Source organism: Heteronotia binoei, chromosome 2 (assembly GCF_032191835.1).
Source record: "Heteronotia binoei isolate CCM8104 ecotype False Entrance Well chromosome 2, APGP_CSIRO_Hbin_v1, whole genome shotgun sequence".
NCBI classification, from domain to species: Eukaryota; Metazoa; Chordata; class Lepidosauria; order Squamata; family Gekkonidae; genus Heteronotia; species Heteronotia binoei.
The window spans coordinates 83422202-83444745 of record NC_083224.1 but is presented as its reverse complement, the minus strand read 5'-3'; the positions used below and the strand labels follow the sequence as shown (position 1 = coordinate 83444745).

Sequence of the window (22544 nt, the reverse complement as noted above, 5' to 3'; positions counted from 1 at the left end):
GCCCCCCAGCCAAAAGCAACTCAATGCATGAAGGGAGCCCCAGGTCTCTTGGGCTACCCCCCCAGTCAAAAGGCCAGCAAGCCACCTGCCACCCAAAACACATAAGATGTGGAGAAAGGGTGGTGTGGGCTTCTCCAGGGGTTAATGAGGGCTGCTGGGAGTGTGGCAAAGCCCCTGATGGCTGGCTGCCCACTCTCCTAATCCAGGGATTGTTATGCAGCCTCACCTACTATTCCAGGGGTGGGGAACCTCTGTCCCGAGGGCCATATGTGGCCCTCGAGGTCACTTGGTGTGGCCTTCGGAGAATGCATATGCATATGAATGCATATGAATTCAAACTAATTGGTTGTAAGGTAGATTGGGAGGGTTAACTAAATTAATTAATTTAAGACATGAGTAGTGGGTTTACTAGCCGGGAACCGGAGGGGCTATGGCGAGGAGGGTAAATTGAACGGCAGGTGCAAACAAATCGGGGAGTGATACCGGCGAGTTTACCTTGGGTTCATCTTGGGTTGGTGCAGATGCTCGGCCAGGAGATTCCAGTGCTCCTGGGGAGGGGAAGATATGACGGTGGGAATAGACAGAAATATAAGGGAAGGAGACAGAGACAAAATGGCGCTCGGCCACCTTCCAGTCTACTTCCCATCCCAATGGTAGCAGGTAGTGGGACCAAGAGGAAATGCTCGCCTCTGTCATTGGTGTTATGTAATGCCAGGTCCATAAATAATAAGACCGCAACCCTTAGGGAGTTCCTGCTACGGCAGAACATGGACCTGGCTTGCGTGACCGAGACCTGGGTGAGGGACGGGGAGACAGTAGCTCTCTCCCAGATGTCCCCCCCAGGATACTCGGTCTTTCACCAATCACGGATGAGCGGGCGGGGGGGAGGGGTAGCATTACTCATACGGGAGGATTACTCCTTTCGGGCTCTCCCGGACCCAAAGATTGACGGGATTGAATGCACCGGTCTGGCATGGGATGTCGGAGAGGGGTTGGCAGTTTGGCTGGTGTACCGTCCGCCCAACGCGCCAGCTAACGCCTTACCATCACTATTGGAGGCAGTGGCGGGCTGGGCGTTGGAGTACCCGAGGCTTATGGTCCTGGGTGACTTCAACGTCCATGCCGACGACACGGCCTCCATTCAGGCGATGGACCTAGTGTCGTCCATGGCGACACTGGGACTCTCTCAATTTGTTACGACTCCCACGCATCAGGCCGGGCACACATTAGACCTGATCTTTGCAGCCGGGATTTTGGTGAACGATATCGCCGTAGAAGCGGTACCATGGTCGGATCACCTAGCCCTTAAGGCCCGTGTGGGGATGCCGCCCCAACCCTGTATGGGCGGAGAGCCTATTTTGGCTCGCCCTCGGGGCCTGATGGACCCGGAACGGTTCCAAACGGCCCTGAGGGATCCCTGGCCCACTGGCAATTCCCTCGATGACCTGGTGGAAATATGGCAGGGCCAGCTGTCCAGGGCTATCGACGAAATTGCACCCCGGCGCCCTCTGCGCCCTCGTATGAAGCTGGCTCCATGGTACACCTTGGAGTTGCGCCAGCTGAAACAAGGGCTCAGACGACTAGAGAGGCAATGGAGGCATACTCGGGACGAAGCAACGAGAACATCCTATAGAACGTTTATGAAGTCTTATGAGATGGCAGTCAAGGCTGCAAAGAAAGATTACTTTGCAACCAAGATTGCATCTGCAAATTCGCGCCCAGCACAATTATTTAGAATAATTGGGGATCTTACAACGTTGCCACAAGGCAAACCAAATGTTAGAGAATTAGAAATAGGCTGTGAGGCATTTGCGAAATATTTTGCAGATAAAATCTCGCTGCTCCGCCAAGACCTGCCTACCACATTAGATACAGTGAGTGAAATTGAGGCTCCGTGCCTGTCTTCGGGTTTAGTGCTGGACCACTTCGACCCACTCAGCCTGGAGGAAGTCGACAGAGTCCTCTCTGCTGCTCGCCCGACAACATGTGATCTGGACCCTTGCCCCTCTTGGCTGATTAAATCCTGCCAAGGGGAGCTTAGATGTCCTTTACGGGACATCATAAATAGATCCCTTTTAGAGGGGCATTTTCCAACACCTCTGAAAGAGGCTTTGGTCCGCCCTCTCCTGAAAAAAGTTACAGCAGACCCGGCTGAATTGGCGAACTACCGGCCGGTGTCCAATTTACCGTTTTTAGGTAAAATTATTGAGAGGGCCGTGGCGCAGCAGCTACAGGGGTTTCTGGATGACGCTTCTGTCCTAGACCCATGTCAGTCTGGTTTCCGGCCGGGCCATGGGACGGAGACGGTGCTGGTCGCTTTAGTGGATGACCTCCAACGGCAACTGGATCGGGGCGGCGTTGCGGTACTGATGTTGTTAGACCTGTCGGCTGCATTTGATACAGTCGACCATCGGTTACTGACGCGCCGCCTCGCCGACATTGGGGTTGAGGGGTCGGCCTTGCAGTGGCTTTCCTCCTTTCTCCTAGGTCGGGGACAGAGGGTGGCTATCGGGAGCGAGCGGTCCCGGAGGCGCACACTGGATTGTGGGGTGCCTCAGGGAGCAGTTCTCTCCCCGATGTTGTTTAACATCTATATGCGCCCCCTTGCCCAGATTGCCCGGCGGTTTGGGCTGGGTTGCCATCAATATGCAGATGACACCCAGCTCTATCTACTAATGGATGGCTGGCCCGACTCCGCCCCAGGGAATCTCGACCGGGCATTACAGGCTGTTGCGACATGGCTCAGGCTGAGTGGGCTGAAGTTGAATCCAGCGAAGACAGAGGTCCTATGCGTGGGTCGCGGCGCTCTGGGAAGGGAAATAGCTCTCCCGACCTTTGATGGTGCGCCATTGAAAGCAGCGCGCCAGGTAAAGAGTCTGGGTGTTTTACTGGAGCCTTCACTATCGATGGAGGCCCAGATAGCAGCCACTGCCAAGTCAGCATTCTTCCATCTGAAGCGGGCAAGGCAGCTGGCCCCTTTCCTTGAGCGCCGGGACCTCGCAACAGTGATCCACGCAACGGTCACCTCAAGATTAGACTACTGTAATGCCCTCTACTTGGGGCTACCTCTGTGCCGGACCCGGAGATTGCAGCTAGTGCAGAACGCGGCGGCCAGGCTGTTGTTGGGACTCCCAAAACGGGAACATATACAGCCGGGGCTACGTGGACTGCACTGGCTGCCGATTATATACCGGGTCCAGTACAAAGTGTTGGTCGTTACCTTTAAAGCCTTATATGGCCGAGGACCTGTCTACCTGAGGGACCGTCTTTCCCCATACGAACCCCAGAGAGCACTGAGGTCAACCGGGAAAAACCTAATGACTGTCCCTGGGCCGAAGGAAATTAAATATCAGAGTACCAGAGCACGGGCCTTTTCGATCGCGGCCCCTACCCTGTGGAACCGACTCCCAGAGGAGGTGCGGGCCCTGCGGAACCTTGAACAGTTCCGCAGGGCCTGCAAGACCACCCTTTTTAAATTAGCATACTCGGACTGCTAGGAAAAACGGTAACCAAGGGTCCGCCAATGCGGTCTAAAGATCTATACCGCGTCACAACTGTATTATTGGATTGGTTTTAAGTTAATATTTTAATGTTTTATTGCTCTATATTGTAATTTTAAGGTTTTACTTGTTATTGTATGACTGTAGAATGTTGTTAGCCGCCCTGAGCCTGCCGTGGTGGGGGAGGGCGGGATATAAATGAAATAAATAAATAATAAATAAATAAATAAATAAATAAATAAATTGCTGGGCTGAACCAAGCCATCTGGCGGCCTCTCTGGGGCCTAAAAACATTATTATTATTATTATTAGTTCCTGCTGGGCTTTTTCTACAAAAAGCCTAGGATGGTGGGCTGGATGTGTGCGTGTGTTTGCCAGATTAGGCTCTCCCTACATGACTTCAAATAGAAAAACAATTGCCGCATTTTTCGGTCCATTAGACGCTCCGGACCATTGGACGCAGGTGCCTGGCTGGGAGACAAGCGGCGAGATTGCTCCCTCCGCCCCCACCGCAAACCCAGCACTTCGCAGGGAGCGATCTCGCCGCTTGTCTCCCAGCCAGGCACCTGCGTCTAGTGGGGGAAGCACGCCGGCGCCTGCGTACCTGGCTGGGAGACAAGCGGAGAGATCGCTCCCTGCAAAGTGCTGGGTTTGCGATGGGGGCGGAGGGAGTGATCTCGCCGCTTGTCTCCCAGCCAGGCACGCAGGCGCGGGGGAAGCACGCCGCCCCCTCCACAGCCGGCGCTCGCGAAGCACTGGGTTTGCGGAGGGGGCGGGTGCTTCCTCCGTGCCTGTCTGCCTGGCTTCAGCTGATGCTTACAGCAAGCACCAGGATTGCTCCCTCCACCCTCCAATCCAGCGCTTGCTTTAAGCATCAGCTGAAGCCAGGCAGACAGGCACAGAGGAAGCACCCACCCCCTCCGCAAACCCAGCGCTTCGCGAGCGTCAGCTGTGGAGGGGGCGGCGTGCTTTCTCCGTGCCTGTGTGCCTGGCTTCAGCTCTGATGCTTAAAGCAAGCGCTGGGATCGGAGGGCGGAGGGAGCGATCCTGGCGCTTGCTGTAAGCGTCAGACCTGGAGCCAGGCAGGCGGGCGCGGGGGAAGCGCCGGGATCAGAGGTGGAGGCAGCGGATCGCCCCCCCCCCCGAGGAAGGTACGTACCTTCGCTCCATAAGACGCATACACTTCCCCCCACTTTTTTTTGGGGGGGGGAGTGCGTCTTATGGTGCGAAAAATACGGTATTTGCATTAATTTTACTGGCCTGAATCATTCTCCCTTGGCGGAGCAGTTTTTTAAGTTGATAATGTTTTATGGCTCATGAATGATGTTATAAATATTCATATGGCCCTTGGCAGAAAAAAGGTTCCCCACCCCTGTACTATTCGATGGATAAGGTAGGTGGGGAGGAAGAGGGGTAACCCTCAGAAAGGTTCAGGAGCTGTGCTCCTGTGAGCTCCTGCTGAATCTGAGGCCTGGTTATATTTGGATTAGGTTACTGGCATTTCTCTCTTTAAATCACTGATAAAAGGAAGTACTTCTTCACCCAAAGGGTGATTAACACATGGAATTCACTGCCACGGGAGGTGGCTGCTGCTGCAAGCATAGACAGCTTCAGGAGGGATTGGATAAACATATAGCCATAGTGTATTGTTGGAATTCTCTGTCTAGGGCAGTGATGCTCTGTATTCTTGGTGTTGGGGAGGGGGGGTACAGCGGGAGCGCTTCTAGTGTCCTGGCCCCACTAATGGACCTCCTGATGGCGCCTGGGGTTTTTAGCCACTGTGTGACACAGAGTTTTGGACTGGATGGGCCATTGGCCTGATCCAACATGGCATCTCTTATGTTCTTAATGCAGTCTACATGAGACTGCCCTTGAGAAGTGTTCAGAAAACTTCAGTTGGTAAAATATCCTGCAGCCAGGATGTTGGTTAGAGAGGGTTCTGGGTTTTACCTTTCATTCAGGGTATTGGTTTTTACCTTTAAAGCCCTACATGACTTGCAACGAGCATACCTGAAGGACTGCCTCCTTCCTTACGGGCTTGCCAAACAGCTATAGTAATCATCTGAGGCCATGCTTCAGGAGCACATATCTTCTGAGAGTGGATAGATGGTGGCTTAGGAAAGCCTTCCTGGTCATGGCACCAAAACTTTGAATTTTCTCCCCCGGAGACACTTGCCAATGGCTTTCTGTTGCTACCTTTCACTAGGATGAAGACTTTTTATTTTGTCCAGTGTTTCCTCAGTAATCTTTTCTTCTTGCCTTTTTCTTAATTGTTTTATGTTTTTGTATTGCATGTGAATTTTAACGTGATTTTAACCATCTGAATGATATGGTCCCCACACCTGACTTGAATGGTTTTAAAGATGTGTTCTCATTATGTATGGTGTTTAATCTGTTAGCTGCCTTGGTGGTCCTGATGAGAACAAAAGAGCAGTGTATAAATTTGGTAAATAAATAAATCTCTGAAACAAGCTGCCCACCTAGTTCATCTGTAATCAGCCAGTGAAAATAAAAGGTAATAAACATTCAATATTTTTATTTTAAAAATTCATAGGCGAATCATCTTCAGGTGCTGCCAGCAGTGTCCAGCCTCCGGTACGAACATTTGCTCTTCAGTTTGTACTTAAGTTAATAGAATGAATATAATTAGTTATTTCAAAGTGTATATACAGGAAACAGTATTCTGTTCTTTCAAATTCTGAAGAAAGCTAATGTAAAACTCTGTTCAAATGGTACTTAATGTACCTCAGTGGGCTTAAATGGTAAAGAGATTGTACTTGTTGGAAATGTTATACGGAAAATGCCTAGGCTTCAGTGAGAATTGTGTATAGTTTTCCAATGGTATTCACTGAAACTCAGTATAAAGCTAAAAGAAGAAGATGCTTCATAATAACCTTAAATCTATTGACAGTCTACTGGCATTGTAATTCTGTATTTTTGTTGCAAAAAATGTGAACATGTGTTATTTCTTAATAGAATGTTCTGGAAAATGCTGGCGTTATTATGGTATATGGAAATTCTTACAATACTAATTGAAGTGACCAGATAGTTAGGAAGTTTCCCTAAGCATTAAGTGTTTTATCTGATGAAGCTAGTTAAATGCTACTTTTGCCATGTCTGCTTTTTGCCAGTTAATCTCCCAATAATTATAAAAGCCTGGATTTTCAAAGAACAAAGTTAAATAGAATACTTTTCTAGCTCTTCCTTTGTATTTGCATTATGCAATTAAAATTCAAAACTAATTAATTGTGGTTGGAAAGAGTGTTGCTGCTTATGTATAAGAACCTGGCCACTGCTAATAGGCTGTTCAGCCACTGCTCATCAGCAAGATGTCATTCCAAACTCAGACAACTGATATATGAGTAAGAGGGGTGCTGTTCATTGAAAGTTTTATAGGGACCTGGGAATTAAATTCTAATGATTCTGAAAAGCAGTCAGAAGACTGACTATATAGACTTATTCATCATCTTTGCAATATCTGACAATGGCATTTGCTCTGAAATCCTTTCCCACAAATTCAGAAAAGATTACTGATATTGAGGAAGATACTGTAAAAGGAGGGAAGTAAAAAGATAAGGAGAAGAGGACATCCTCTTAAGAAAGAGGTTCAGTAATACAGACCTTTGTACTAACAGACCCATTGCTAGTTTTCAAGTTTCCAATTCTTTTGAATTGCAAATGGCATAGGAAATAATACTGGCTGTGTCGTAGCAATACATAGCTGTTTGGAGTGAGTATGTTATAAATTGATATGGTTTGCTACTGTACAATAGTATTAATAATACTTATTTCAATCCCATTATATACATTATGAACCAAAGAGACTCTCTAGCAAACAGAATGCGTTACACAGATTTTAACACTTTTTTATTCTGTTCTGTAAAACACACATAAATGTACTGGGGCTGTCTAAACTAACTTTTCAATGAAAATAGTCTGTATCTATCCATGGTTGGTTCTTGATACAAATCAAGGGGAAAATCTCAATGACAGTTCCACATTCTCTTTCAAAAGAGATTTATTCTTTGTATTTTGTGTGTGTGTTTAATCATGCTAATGCTACTTTGAAAGGTTCCTATAGTAAATGCGTATTCAGGGAGGTCAATAATGGGCCACCTAGAAAGGAAATGTAACATTTAATTAAGAAACCGGTAGTATGGCTAGGGTTGTGAACAGTGTTTGAAGATTCAGCATGCTAGCATGGAATCTGGCACCTGTTGTTGAATTTAGTATCCTGAGAATCTCTTGCTTTTTAAAAAAGTGTCATTATGATTATAATGAAAAATTTGAAAATACATAGGCAGCATCTGAAGGCTCAAAATACATAGGCAGCATCAGGAAGGCAGGACTTCCCACATCTATTTTCTCTTTCTCTTTGTTCATAACATTATCCAGTCTTTGCCTCTTTTACCATTTCCTTTCATTTACCCAGTTCTACTTGTCATAAGAGAAGCCATGTTGGATCAGGCCAACACTCTGTGTCACACAGTGGCTAAAACAAACAAACAAAAAACAAAACCAGATGCCATCAGGAGGTCCATCAGTGGGGCCAGGGCACTAGAAGCCCTCACACTGTTGTCCATCGAAGCACACTAGAAGCCCTCATACTGTTGCCCTTCCCAAGCACCAAGAATACAGAGCATCACTTGCCCCAGACAGAGCATTCTAACAATACGTCACTAATGGACCTCTGCTCCATGTGTTTATCCAATCCCCTCTTGAAGCTGGCTATACTTGTAGCTGCTGCCACCTCCTGTGGCAGTGAATTCCATGTGTTAATGGAACGGAGAAAAGTACTTCTTTCTCTACCTTCTCTATCCCATGCATAATCTTGTAAACCTCTATTATGTCACCCCTCAGTCATCGTTTCTCTAAGCTAAAGAGCCCCAAGCGTTTTAACCTTTCTTCATAGGGAAAGTGTTCCAACCCTTTAATCATTCTAGTTGCCCTTTTCTGGACTTTACCAATGCTATAATATCTTTTTTGAGGTGTGGTGACCAGAATTGTACACAGTACTCCTAATGAGGTTGCACCATTGATTTATACAGGGGAATTATGATACTCACGGATTTGTTTTCAGTTCCCTTCCTAATAATTCCCAGCATAGCATTAGCCTTTTTTATTGCAGTCGCACACTGTCTCAACATTTTCAGTGAATTATCTACCACAACCCCAAGATCTCTCACTTGGTCACTCTCTTCCAGTTCATACCCCATCAACTTGTATTTATAGTTAGGATTTTTGGCCCAATGTGCATTACCTTGCACTTGGCCACGTTGAACCTCATTTTCCTTGTTGACGCCCACTCATCCAGCCTCAACAGATCATTTTGGAGTGTCTCACAATCCTCTCTGGTTCTCACCACCCTGAACAATTTAGTGTCATCCACGAACTTAGCCACTTAACTGCTTACTCTCAACTCCAAATCATTAATGAGCAAGTTAAAAACATTGGATCCAGTACTGAGCCCTGCATTACCCCACTGCTTACCAGCTTCCACTAAGAAAATTGCCCATTTATATTCACTCTGTTTCCTATTTATTAGCCAGTTTTTGATCCACAAGAGCACTTGTCCTTTTACACCATGACTTTCGAGCTTACTTAGGAGCCTTTGAGGAGGAACTTTAACAAAAGCTTTCTGGAAGTCAAGGTAAACAACATCCATTGGGTCCCCTTTGTCCACATATTTGTTCACACCCTCAAAGAACTCTAACAGGTTACTGAGACAAGATCTTCCCTTACAGAACCCATGCTGAGTCTTCCTCAATAACTTTTGTTCATCAGTGTGCCTACTGATTCTCTCTTTAATAATGGTCTCCACTAACTTTCCTGGTATTGAAGTCAGACTGACTGGCCTGTAATTTCCCGGATCTCCTCTGGAACCCCTTTTAAAGATGGGGGTGACATTAGCTACCTTCCAGTCCTCAGGAACGGAGGCAGATTTTAATGAAAGATTTTTATTGTTGGTCTTTTTATTATATCAATGTGCGGATAATTAAAATCACCTATTATGACACAGTTTTTACTTCTAGCTGCTATCTTAAATTCTTTCATAATTTCATAATAATCCTCTATCTTTTGATCCAGTGGGTGATAATAAACTCCCAAACTTCCTTTTGGGCCCATTATTTCAATCCAGAGCATTTCTAGAAGCAAATCTAACTCTCTGACCTTCTCAAGCTTACTGGACTGTATACCTTCTCTGACATACAGAGCTACCCCACCTCCAACTCTTCTTTCCCTATCCATCCAATATAATTTATATCCAGGAATCACCTTGTCCACTGATTTTCCTCATTTCATCATGCCTCTGGCAAGGTGCAGCCTTATAAATCCAAAGAGGGTGGGGCCAGCAGTCATCCCCAGGCACACAGACACTCCCAATCAGCAACAACCACCTGCTGCAATCATCTACAGCCCACTCAAAACAAGCAAATATCAGTTCCCCAGCAACCACACAAACACAGACTCTCTCCTCCCACAAAGTAGCACCCAGCTGTTAAGAAAAAGCAGAAAGAAAGGGCAAACACTCACTTTTTCAGCAGCACACTGCTCCCACTCTCCCCCAGAGCTCAGCTGCCAGAGCCCACTTGTATAATCTTCCTGGAAGAGGAATGTATGGTATAACTTGAATAACTGTCAGAGCCTACTTATATAATCTTCCTAGAAAAGGAATGTATGGTATAAAAAGAATGTTTAAAACTTAATTTTGAGAAAAGTTACTGTAGATATAGAATCTGAGCATTGGTGGATACTGCTCTGATTGTGGTAGTGAAATTTAAGTAATATAAGTTTCTTTGCAGGCCTGGCCACGGAAGGGTCTGCCTTTTCAGGATGGCCAATGGCCACTGAATTGCCAAGGTTCTTCTGACCTTTCATCTAGCCATTCTGAACAGCAACAAAGCCCTGAATCACACTTGATAGAAGTCTCAACAGGTAAGTTTCTGGGTTTTAAATCTTTCTCATTTCAGAGAAACAGGTGTACAGCTTTTATTTAAGCAATGTATTTTGTGGGTTTTTAAACACACAACATAGCTGAAATGCTTGCACATGTCTTAAGACCTTGTTGCGAAAAGCTATTTTAGAAAATTTGCTGCTGCTTTTTCAGGAGATGGAAAGCACAGCCACTGTTTCATTTGAACAGTGTCGCCTTTGTTGGGTTTCATTGCTGGCTTTGGGACAGCAATGTTCCAGCAAACAACATAAATGGCCAACTGCTATCTACACTCTGATTGCACAACTGCTAAAATATTAACTATAGCATAGTTATAAGGTTAAAAAATGTGCAAATGCTACCAATACAGTAAACTACATGCAAAATAATATGGCAGCTAAGATTGAGATTATTTCATATTGCTATAATCATGTGAAATGAATACAATACGTAAACTACATTGTGAACTGTGACCTCTCTCCATCTTGTCCACAGGAGAGCCAGTTTGGCGTAGTGGTTAAGTGCATGGACTTATCTGGGAGAACCGGGTTTGATTCCCCACTCCTCCACTTGCACCTGCTGGAATGGCTTTGGGTTAGCCACAGCTCTGGCAGAAGTTGTCCTTGAAAGGGCAACTGCTATGAGAGCCCTCTTCGCCCCGCTCACCTCACAGGGTGTTTGTTGTGGGGGGAGAAGATATAGGAGATTGTAAGCTGCTCTAAGTCTCTGATTCAGAGAGAAGAGCAGGGTATAAATCTGCAATTCTTCTTCTTCTTACCTATCCTCTTTTACTGCAGTTGAACTGGCATGATCCCATTAGTCTGCTTATAGTCAATAGAATACTCTCATCAATTGCCATGTACTTACTGTGGAACAGGACGTTTTTATGCTTTGCCTAGAAAGATTAATGAAGGAAAGCTTGCAGATTTGCACCAGAATATATCACAAATAGTAAAAAGGCAAGAATCTAAATGAGCCCGCCTTGGCGGGGGAGGGCGGGATATAAGAATAAATTTATTATTATTATTATTATTGTTATTATTATTATTATTAACATCATTGTTCAAAGGGATGTCAGAAGCAACACACTGAAAACATTGTCTTATCCCTTTCTTCTTCACATGTATGTGCAAATGTGCATAATTGAATGGATTAGTCTTAATTTGTATGTATTACCAGTAAACCCTTTTCTGAAGGTAGGATTGTATTTTTGGATTGTTTTCTGGTTTGTGTTGGCTTTTCCATTACTGAACAGAAGAACCTGTGTGAACTATAAAGTGTTTGTAATCACGTTTGAGAAAAGGAATTGAATTCAGAAATGTTAGCAAAATAATTCAGGCGCTTGTCTCATAACGGGTGTTTGTATTTTAAGTGTGTTTGCAGGCTCATGTCTGTGTCATGGGATAGTACCAAGAAATCATTGGTGTAATGAGCACATTTGTGGCTGGTAAGCTACTGATGCTGCTGTCCCATTTTTTAAAAATAGAAAATGTGTCACTTGGGCTGATGTCTTTTGAGCCCTTAAAGTTTCTTCCCTTTACCTTGGTTCCTTTGTATAACTATATGAATATGTTGTTAGCCGCCCGTTTCGGCGGGGAGGGCGGGATATAAATGAAATTTTATTATTATTATATTAGTAAGAGAGAGAGAGGTTGCTTTAATCACACTGGTGGATGAACTTAAGAGGTTCAGGTGAATAGAAGTGCAGCCATTTTATTTTTTAGAGAAGGAGATGGTGTTTATGGGCATGTCATTCCACTTGTTTTGATCCTTTTGTCAAATTCTATGAGTTTCCTTTAGAAATGTGGAATATATTGCTTCAGGGTTCTTAATGTATTTCTGATGGTTTTGTTCAGCCCTTGAATACAATCACCTGGAGCACTTGGTTGAGTGTTGTCAGTCTGCTGATGCCCTCCTCTGTCTTTAATGAAGGAGATGCAGTCATCTCCTAATAATACTATAGCTTTAATGCTGTGATCAAGAGGATGGGGACTAATAAACTGAAACTGAAGATGGAGGTAATACTGGTTGGGACAGCTAATGTTCTAGCAAGATTGATTTATCTGTTTTAGATAGCTTCATGCTGTCATTTTGAGACCATGTGAAAAGTCTGAGGGTTTGCTAAATTCTCAATGGCTTTTTGATATACAAGTGCAGGCTATGGAGCTCTTGCACTGAGTGAAGGGACACGCTTTCTTTCTAGACTCAGCTGATCTGGCCATGCTATTCCCATGTTACTGCATTCTTATGGTTGGTATATGGTAACAAGCTCATTGTGGGGCTGCCCCTGAAGTCAACCCAGAAACTTCAGCTGGTACAGAATGCAGCAGCTCACCTGCTTACCAGTGTAAGTAGGTTTGAGCAGATTACTCCTGTTTTAAAGCAGCTGCACTGGCTACTGATTTGTTTTTGGGTTCATTTCAAAGTGCTGATCATCATTTCCTATAAACCCTTTCATGTGCTGGAACCACTCTCCTGTATAGGCCCAAACTTGCACAGAGATCTACCCCGAAATTGTTATTCCTTCTCATTGAGAAGTTCAGCTGGCTTAAATTGAGTGTTTTCTGCTATAACTCCACAAATGTGGGATGGTATCCCAGAGAAGATGCATCAGCTCCCAACTCTTTTAAGGTATATAAGACATGGCTTTTTAAGAAGGCATTTGAATAGTGGTGCAGGGCATTGACATTATCAGATGATGATTGTTTATGATTTGTTGTTACAGCCTGGTTGTGAGAATTTTGGATTATGCAGATGTATAGTTGGATTTTATATTTACAAATCATTTTAATTGTTGTTAACTACTGTGAACATACAAAAGCAAGATACAGATGGTTTTTAAATCAAATAAAACATATGGACTCATATTTATTAAAGTTAAATCATTTGTGGCTTAAGATCTAATGATACAGTGGAGGTAACTCAGCTGTTACAATCTTGCTTGCTAAATCTTTTGTGGTACTTCGTATGCAGCCAAAAAGAAACAACACTTAGGAACAGAATTTTTTTTTTCCATTGAAGGAAATTTTACTGATTGTACTCTACCACATTGGTTGGTTTGTCACTGGAAACAAGTCATCCAAACATAACTCATTTTAATTTCATTTACTTAAGTCCATGCTTCTGTTGAAATCATAGGGTTGCCAGCCTTCAGGTGATTTTTAGCTGGCAGAGATCAGCTCCCCTGGAGAAAATGTCTGCTTTGAAGAGTGGGCTCTATGGCATTGTACCATGCTGAGGCCCCTCCCCTCCCCAGACTCCACCCTCTTCCACCCCCACCCCACGTCTCCAGGTATTTTTCAACCCAGACTTGGCAACCCTACATTGGACATTTAAATTGTTCTTGTGGGTGGATTGTTTCCACTGGTACAAAAACATTTGACACTACATATTTGAAGCCTATACACTTAAAAAAATACTTTAAAACATATCCTGGAGCCAAGTACAACATACCAATTAATTTCATTTCCTACCTTTCAAGGCACATCCCACAGTCAGGTGTTAAAGTATGGATAATGTTGCTGTGTTGAAAAGAATGGTGAGAAAGCTTTGCACTTCACAAGTCCTGGCTTGTGTTGTTTTTGGTTGTTTCCTGTATTAAACAGGGAATTGAGGTAATGGTAGTTTCTGGTAGATGCTCCTTGCTGTAAGATTTTTGAGGTAATTCAAAGCAGCCTATTATTCATGACATTTGATATAACATAATAAAACATGAGCCTGATAATGGAGTCAGTTTCAGTGATAGTTTGCATTGCAAGCAGGATACTGTAGAAGTAGAACAAGCTACTTTATGTAGAGGAATTAGTTAAAGAGAAGGGAGGGTTTGGTGGAATTAAACTCACTGCTAAGCCCTTATTTCTCTTGCATAAGGAGGTGTTTGAGCCACTAGGGAAGGAAACAGCTGTGGGGAGGAGGGGGGGATGTTTTCTAACTTGCATGTTGTTTGCAGCTCAGTTTTTTTCTCCACCCAGTGCTCTTTGCCAAGGGTAGGGAGTGCTGCTCTAAATAACACTTTGGCCTTTATGGAAATACCTCATGTTCCAGGAGTCTGAGCTTGTGCGTCTCTCTCTGCAGAGTATAGTTAGCACTTCTCCAAACCTTATATAGCAAGGGGTGATCGTTAGTGTTAACAGGAATAAAAAGAAACGGGGCGGGCTGCCAGATTGCATAAATCAGGCCATTGTTTGGAATTTCATAAATGCTCTGACTTTGGGTACAATATGAGCACTTGGAACAATACTGAACTGTTCTTACTTACTCTTACTCTTACTCTCAGGGAGGAGAGTTTGAGCTTTAGTTCTTGATTTTTTTGCAAATGTGTGTTTTGTCTCCTTTCTTCCAAAGACAAGAGGAGCAGCAGCAGTAACCACAGCCAAGCAGATGCCCAGGATGTCCAAGTACTGGATCAGTTCTCAGGTCTACTACATGGTTCTTCTCCGGTGTGTGAAATAAATGAGGACCCTTTCAGACTCATTTCTGCTGTTGGTAAAGGAAGTACAGAGGGGACTGCTATGCAGCTGGAGGACATTGATGCATCAGGAACGGTACAGACTAGCACTGCAGACCAAAATAAAGTGGTCTATTCAACCATCTGCCATACAAGTGACAAACTGGATCCTGAAAATTTAGCACATCTTCACTTACCACAACATCCTGCTGGTTCAGAGGAAGGAGACAAGAGCAGTTCTGTGGGCAGAGTCCACCCAGGAGGCAAGTCCAGATCAGAACTCAAACTTAGCCGCAGCTTGTCAAAATCGGACTCTGACCTTTTGACCACTTCACCAACAGAAGACGATAATATGGGGAGCAGAAGTGAATCACTTTCCAATTGTAGTGCTAGCAAAAAAAGGCTGGAGAAATCACCTTCCTTTGCTTCAGAGTGGGATGAGGTGAGGCTGACTTTGACTTGCATATCTGTTTTCAATGAAATAAATGTTACTGCATGTGTCACTTATGAGGGTGTTTCAGTGTTTGGGGGTTTCTTCCCTGTTAGATAATTAAAATTGACCCTTTATAAATTAAATATTAGAGTCATAAGTGCTGCAGAAGTGAGACAGAAACTTTAAATGATTCAAGTGTTCATGCTGAAAGTTCTGACTTGTCCCTTGACTTCTCTGTGACTTTGTGGGATGACTTCTGCGACTGGAGAAGGTTAGCAGAAAATGCTAGAGATCAGTTATCACATTGGTGTAAGTTTCCATGGCTTACTCCTTAGAAGATCTTGTGAAGAAGAGTGGGTTACATATCTAGGTCACCACTGTCTGATTTGTATAAATGTTAGTAAAGCCAAGGAATACCTGTATGCTTGCACGGGTGATAGATGAAGAGGGTTAATAGCTAAACTACTGATATATGAAAGACGTTTAACTAACAAAAAAATTCCATGATAAAAATACAGCGTAATAAATGCCATAATTTAGATAAAGTGTCTTTCTTGAAAGTTTAACAAAGCATTATTAGGCATTATTTGCTGATTCTGTTCTGACCTAAAACATAGTTGTGTGAAGCATACAAAAGAGGAAACTGCTTCATATATGTTGAAAGACCAATTAAAAACTTGCTTGAAGTCAGTTTTGGGAATTCATGTCTGGTCTATAAAGAATGGGAATAATAGAATCATAGAGTTGGAAGGGATCTCCAGAGTCATCTAGTCCAACCCACTGCACAATCCAGGAAATTCACAAATACCTCCCTCCCACATCCCCAGTACCCTGCCGCACACCCAGAAGATGGCAAAAAAAACCCCTCCAGGATCTCTAGTAAAATTGGCCTGGAGAAAAATTGTTGCCTGACCCCAGAGTGGCAATCAGCATTTCCCTGGGCATGTAAGAAGGGCCACAAGAATGCAGCCCTTCCTGCCCTCCTTCTCAAGATCTGCCTGTCAGATGGCCATTTAGCCACTGCTTAAAAACCTCCAAAGAAGGAGAGCCTACCCACCTCCCAAGGAAGCCTGTTCCACTGAGGAACTGCTTTAACTGTCTGGAAGTTCTTCCTAATGTTTAACTGGAAACTCTTAATTTCAAGTTGTTGGTTCTGGTCCGACCTTCTGGGGTAACAGAAAATAGTTCTGCATCATCCTCTATGTGACAGCCCTTCAAGTACTTGGAGATGGTGATTATATAACCTTAGTCATCTCCTCTCCAGGCTAAACATACCCAGTTTCTTCAACCTTTAATTTGCTTTAATTTGATTAAATGAAAGGATACTTGTCTTGTACACACCTATCCAAAGTGATACAGACAAATGGTTTCTTTCGAAAAAATCAATATGAAATATTTTGCAAGGACTGTTACTTCTGCAAACCCAGCATTGTCAGTACATATGGCTTGAGTTAAGACTCTTGATATCAAATGAATAATTTTAACAAGAAAAAGATAAAAAGAACAAAATGTGCAGGCTATAGAGTAATCTAGAACTTTCTCACTTTAGTGCACATTTTCTTTCTGTCACTATTTCTGTAATTGACAGTAAAATAGGTGATTCACAGCAGTCATGAAAAAGAAGAGATTGTATTTATACCCCCACCCTTCACTGCCTGAAGGAGTCTCAGTGTGGCTTACAGTCTCCTTTTCCTTCCCCTCTCCACAACAGACACCCTGTGAGGTAGGTGGGGCTGAGAGAACTCTCCAATAACTGTTCTTGTTCAGAATAACTCTGAAAGAGTTATGACTGACCCATGGTCACTCCCGCAGGTGCAGGTGAAGGAGTGGGGAATCAAACCAGATAAAAATCTGTGCACTTAACCACTATATCAAACTGACTCTCTGAAAACAACAAAGCAGGCCATTCACAGGTAAATTAGGATTTCTGCATACTGAGGAGACTCAGTGTGAACTGTAAATTAACAAAGAGAAAAGCATATTGAGAAATATCCCTTCCACCCAGAAACTCCTTGTCCTTGGATAACCCTACTTTATTTTCCTACTAACAGGTAAACAGTTGAAGGTTCACAGAATCACTGGGGTGGGGGAGATAGTAAGCGACTTTGAAATCTTCTTGCTCAGCACACATAGACAATTATTTTCCTATAGAATTCTATAAACAGTCAGAGGCCTGAGTGGGCCAATTTCCCTTCTCCCCCCCCCCCTCCATTTACAACTTGTCTCAACATTCCATGCCTCCTACAGCATTCTTAGCCTCATCAGGCTGTTGTCATGGCTGTTATGATGGACCCCTTTCTCTTCCCTGCCTCAGAGCAAAATTTCCCGTCTGTTTCTGTGTTCCCCTGAACTGCCCACATAATATTCTTCTTCTTTAGCTAAGAAGTCTGGCTGACCCAACCTTTAATAGTTCAGTATTTTGGCTTCTTGGCACAGCCCAGGAACTTGAGGGAAAGGTCAGGAGCTCTCTTTAACTTAAACCAATGAAAATGGCAGTTGAGACTGTTTAAAATTCTAAAAACAAAATATTTAATTTGACATAGAGGGGAAAAAATCAAGTGAATTCAGGGGTTGAAATTTCTGTAGCAACAAAAAGAGCAAGGACATGGTAGGCCCATTGCAAGAACAGGAAAGTGAAATTGGAACAAGTGATGAAGAGAGGGCAGAAGTGCTCAATTCCTATTTTTCCTCAGTCTTCTCTTGTGAGGGAAAAGGTGCTCAACATGGCAAAACCAGAACATATGAAGAGGGAAGGGAGTTGCAGCATAGGATCGGAACAGGAGAGTACATAAGAGCCTAGTTTCTTAAAATGAAACTAAGTCCTCAGGGCCAGATGAACTGCATCCAAAGGTACTAAAAGAACTTGTGAATGTAATTTCTGAACCTCTGGCCATTATTTTTAAGAATTCTTGGAGAATAGGTGAGGTGCCAGAAGATTGGTGGCAGGCAAACGTTGTCCCCATCTTCAAAAAGGGGGAAAAGGAGGATCCAGGTAACTACTGACCTGTCAGCTTGACATCTATTTCTGGAAATGTTTTAGAACAAATCATCAGTCAGTCAGTCCTTGAGCATTTAGAAAGGATGGCTATGATTACTAAGAGCCAGCATGGATTTCTCAAGAAAAAGTAATGTCAGACTAACTTGATCTCTTTTTTTTGAGAAAGTGCCTACCTTGCTGGATCAGGGGAATGCTGTCAACATCATTTATCTTGATTTCAGTAAGGCTTTAGATAAGGTTCCACATAATATTCTTGTTGACAAGTTGGTAAAATGTGGTTTGGATTCCATTACTGTGAGGTGGATCTGTAACTGGTTGACAGATCACACCCAAAGAGTGCTTGTGAATTATCCTTATCTTGGAGAGGAGAGACAAGTGGAGTGCCTCAAGGTTCTGTTGTGGGACCTGTTGTGTTCAACATCTTCATAAATGATTTGGATGAAGGAATAGAGGGAATGCTTATTAAATATGCAGATGATACTAAATTGAGAGGGGTTGCAAATACAGTAAAAGACAGAGATAGGATACAAGATGATCCTGACAGGCTAGAAAGCTGGACTAAAACAAATAAAACAAATTTTAACGGGAATAAATGGAAACTACTGCATTTAGGTAGGAAGAATCAAATGCATAATTATAGGATGGGGGAGACTTGTCTTAGCAGTAGTATGTGTGAAAAGGATCTAGGGGTGTTCATGTAACAAACACTGAACACATCAGCAGTGTGATGCGGTAGCAAAAAAGGCCAATGCAGTTTTGGATTGTATCAACAGAAGTATAGTGTCCAGATCACATGAAGTGATCGTATTGCTTTATTCTGCTTTAGTTAGACCTCTCCTAGAGTATTGTTTTCAGTTTTGGGCACCACTGTTTAAGAAGGATATAGATAAGCTGGAATGTGTCCAGTGAAGGGTAATGAAGATGGTGAGGGGTCTGGAGACCAAGTCCTGTGAAGAAAGGTTGAAGGAGCTGAGTATGTTTAGCCTGGAGAGGAGATGACTGAGAGGTGATATGATCACCATCATCAAGTACTTGAAGGGCTGTCATATAGAGGATGGTGTGGACTTGTTTTCTGTTGCTGTTGGGATTTAGATATACTATTAGCAGAGTAACATGGAGATAGCCACGAATAACAGCCAGGCACACAGTTTAGCTTAAGAATCAAAGTAGTTTACTTTACTCATGAGGAAAAGGTATGACTGGGATTTCTAGAAAACAAAGAAGGATTCAATATCCTGTCTAGCTTCTAGGCTACATCTTGACTCTCTGGAGTCCTAACTTCAACTGCATGGAGATCTAAGGGCTTTACACTGAGGGCAATAAAACTGACCAAATGGTTTCCCTTAGACCACCACCCAAATATATGGATTAGCCTGTTAGGGCTCTTCCTCAAGGGTTACTATGCATATTGACACCTAGCTTTGGCGGAAAGTACGTGCATACATTCTCATTGGCTCTACCTACTCACTGGCTAAACATCAGCATGCATATACAAACACTTGATTAACTCATGACAACAGGAAGTGAAATTGCATCAGAAACCCAACAGTTGCCCCGGAAAGTTGGACCAGAACCAATGGGTTGAAATTAAATCAAAAGAGTTTTTGACTAAACATTAGGAAGAACTTTGTTTCTTCTTCTTCAGTGTTTAAAACATTAGAAAGAACTTTCTGACAGTCAGAGTAGTTCCTCAGTGGAACCAGGAAAATGGTGGCCTTATATGGGCAGACTCTACCATGAGATGAGCTCTGAGAGCTCAGTTGAGTCAGACCAGCCTTCAAAGGCCTTCAAGGAGGGTTTGTTAGAGGAATATTCTTCTAGACCCCAGGGAACCATGAGCTGATTCATTTTGTGCTTGAACCATTGCTCGTGGATTGGTTCATGCCCATCCCCAGTTTAAGTACATGATAGAAATTTCTCAGTTGATGTGATAGATAGATAGATAGATAGATAGATAGATAGATAGATAGATAGATAGATAGATAGATAGATAGATAGATAGATAGATAGATAGATAGATAGATAGATAGATAGATAGATAGATAGATAGATAAAATTTTGCACCCTGAATGACACACTTCCACTTGGCAGGATTAACTTACTTAGCTGACTTGCCCCTGATTTTTATATGGGGGCACTCCCCTTGTTTTGAACTCTCCGCCCCCCCCCCTTTTTTGGGGGACAGAAACCTTGCATCAGGTTCACTGACTGTACCCTGAAACTTAGGTTTCTTATTTTCTCTTCATGCTCATGCAAAAAAAGTACTATCCAGTGTTTGTTTTAGGTATAAGGAAAAATAATGGCTATAGGCAGAGATTTTGCCCTCTGAGTCCAGTGTGTAGGCATTTTGGGGACATCTGTGCTGCTGTTTAAAACAGAATGCAAAACTAGGTGGACCATCGTTAGGATCCAGCATACCTATTATAGAAGGAAAATGTTGAATTATTTCAGCTACTTTAGATGTCAGTGCCATTAACTTTTAATACTAAAATTTATTTTAAAGACTGCCACAATACAATGTAGTAAAAGTGGAAGGTGATAAGCAGCTGAAAAGGGGATAGATAGAAAACCCCACTGTACCACACTGCCCTGGACTAGCTACCATTTGGCTTCTCTTTCCAAAACTGCTTTATTCAGTAGCCTTTCCATCAATCTGTATTAAAAGACAAGGTGAGAAAGTAAGGTCTCCTCCACTAACTTGACTGGAATTAGCTGTTGTTTCATATTCCCCTCTCAAATGGATTCTGTCAGAACTATTTCCTTCCAGAACAGCCTGCTCTAGTACCCAGTCCATCTACTCATAAAGGAACAATTGTGTGTTATCTAAGAATTTGCTTGTTTTCTTCTTTCCTTTCCTTCCCATCCCATCCCATTTGTTTTGAGTTATGAATATTATATTGTAGGCAGTTATTTTGAACTATACAGTGTCTTGACAGTAATGGCTGAAATATATGGTATATAGTTAGGTTTGTTAGGTCTGATTCAAGAACTATCTGGGGACTTTGGGGGTGAGCTAGGAGACTTCGGCGGTGGAGCCAGGAGCAAGACTGTAACAAGCATGAGTTCTTGCAATCACATTTAAAGGGACCAGACACCTTTTAAATGCCTTCACTCCACTTGGAAATAATGAAGGATAGAGGCACCTTCTTTTGGGGCTCACAGAATTGGACCCCCTGGTCCTATCTTTTTGAAACTTGAGGGGGGGCGTTATTTTGAGGAGAGGCACTGGATGCTATATTGAAAATTTTGTGCCTCTATCTCAAAAAACAGCCTCTTCAGCGCCCCAGATACCCACAGATCAATTCTCCAGTATACCATATAGGAAATGGTCTCCATAGGGAATAACGGAATGCCCAGCAGACATCCCCCCCCAGCTTTCTAATGACCCTGAAGCCAAGGACAAATAGAAGTGTGGAGCCATGCTTGATCCTTTGGAGATAGAGCAGTGCCAAATTGAAATTGTATCCCTTGGTGAGCTGCCTGAGGAAGGATTCACTCTGAAAGTGGATGGAAGCAGCAGTCCAGTTGCAGTCACACCAGTTTGGGAATTGCAATCACACCTGCATTGGACTTCAGGAAGTCCTACAAATGAAGAAAAAACATTGTATATTGTAAAATGAACTGTAAAATATTTCTAAATTAATACTGTGGTTTAAAACTTGGTTTTCGATATATGTATTAGTTAAAGCTCTCACAGTGTGTTCTTATACCTTACTCATACCGATGAGCTCTTTGGTTTCCCAACTGTGAATTGGCAGCCCTATATATAGTAAATAATAAATAAAAAGAAGTAACTTCAGTAGTGGTTCTAACAATGTAGTCTGAATAGAACCCTTCCTCTTATCTTTTTTCTTGATTAGGGAGAAACCAGTCACTTTTTTCTACATGTTCTCCAAACTGTTTCAGACTGGCAGTTAGATGTAAGGCGGTGGTAATCTGTAGAAAAATAACCTGTCTGTACTTTATTGTTGCTCATGTTGAGTTGGTTTCCATTGGAAAGAGCTGCATATGTAGGGGTAGGCCAATCCTCTCCTTCTGCCGCAGACATCCAGTTCCGTTGTTGCTCCTTGGGATCCCCTGTCCTCCAAGAGCAGCATTTCAGGGGCATTTTGAGCTCCTTTTGGAGGGGAGAAGAAGTAGTTGAGTTTCCATGCACAGAATTTAGATGAGGTCCAACCCGTAAGAAGTATCCAGTTCTCTGATTAAAAGCCTGAAGGGCTCCTGGTCACAAC

General features: G+C 43.3%; 1 protein-coding gene across 12 annotated transcripts in view; it reads left to right on the top strand.

Moving 5' to 3' along the window:
• Positions 1-22544, top strand: part of ANKS1A (ankyrin repeat and sterile alpha motif domain containing 1A) — a 247923-nt gene that overhangs the window by 107044 nt on the left and 118335 nt on the right. For 11 of the 12 annotated variants that reach the window (XM_060231472.1, XM_060231471.1, XM_060231464.1 and 8 more), the window contains 3 exons: positions 6055-6095; positions 10304-10436; positions 14779-15323. In XM_060231472.1, coding sequence (XP_060087455.1) covers positions 6055-6095; positions 10304-10436; positions 14779-15323 — 719 coding nt within the window. Of the gene's footprint in view, positions 1-6054; positions 6096-10303; positions 10441-14778; positions 15324-22544 lie in introns of all 12 variants that reach the window. The other variant, XM_060231460.1, reaches the window with a different exon arrangement.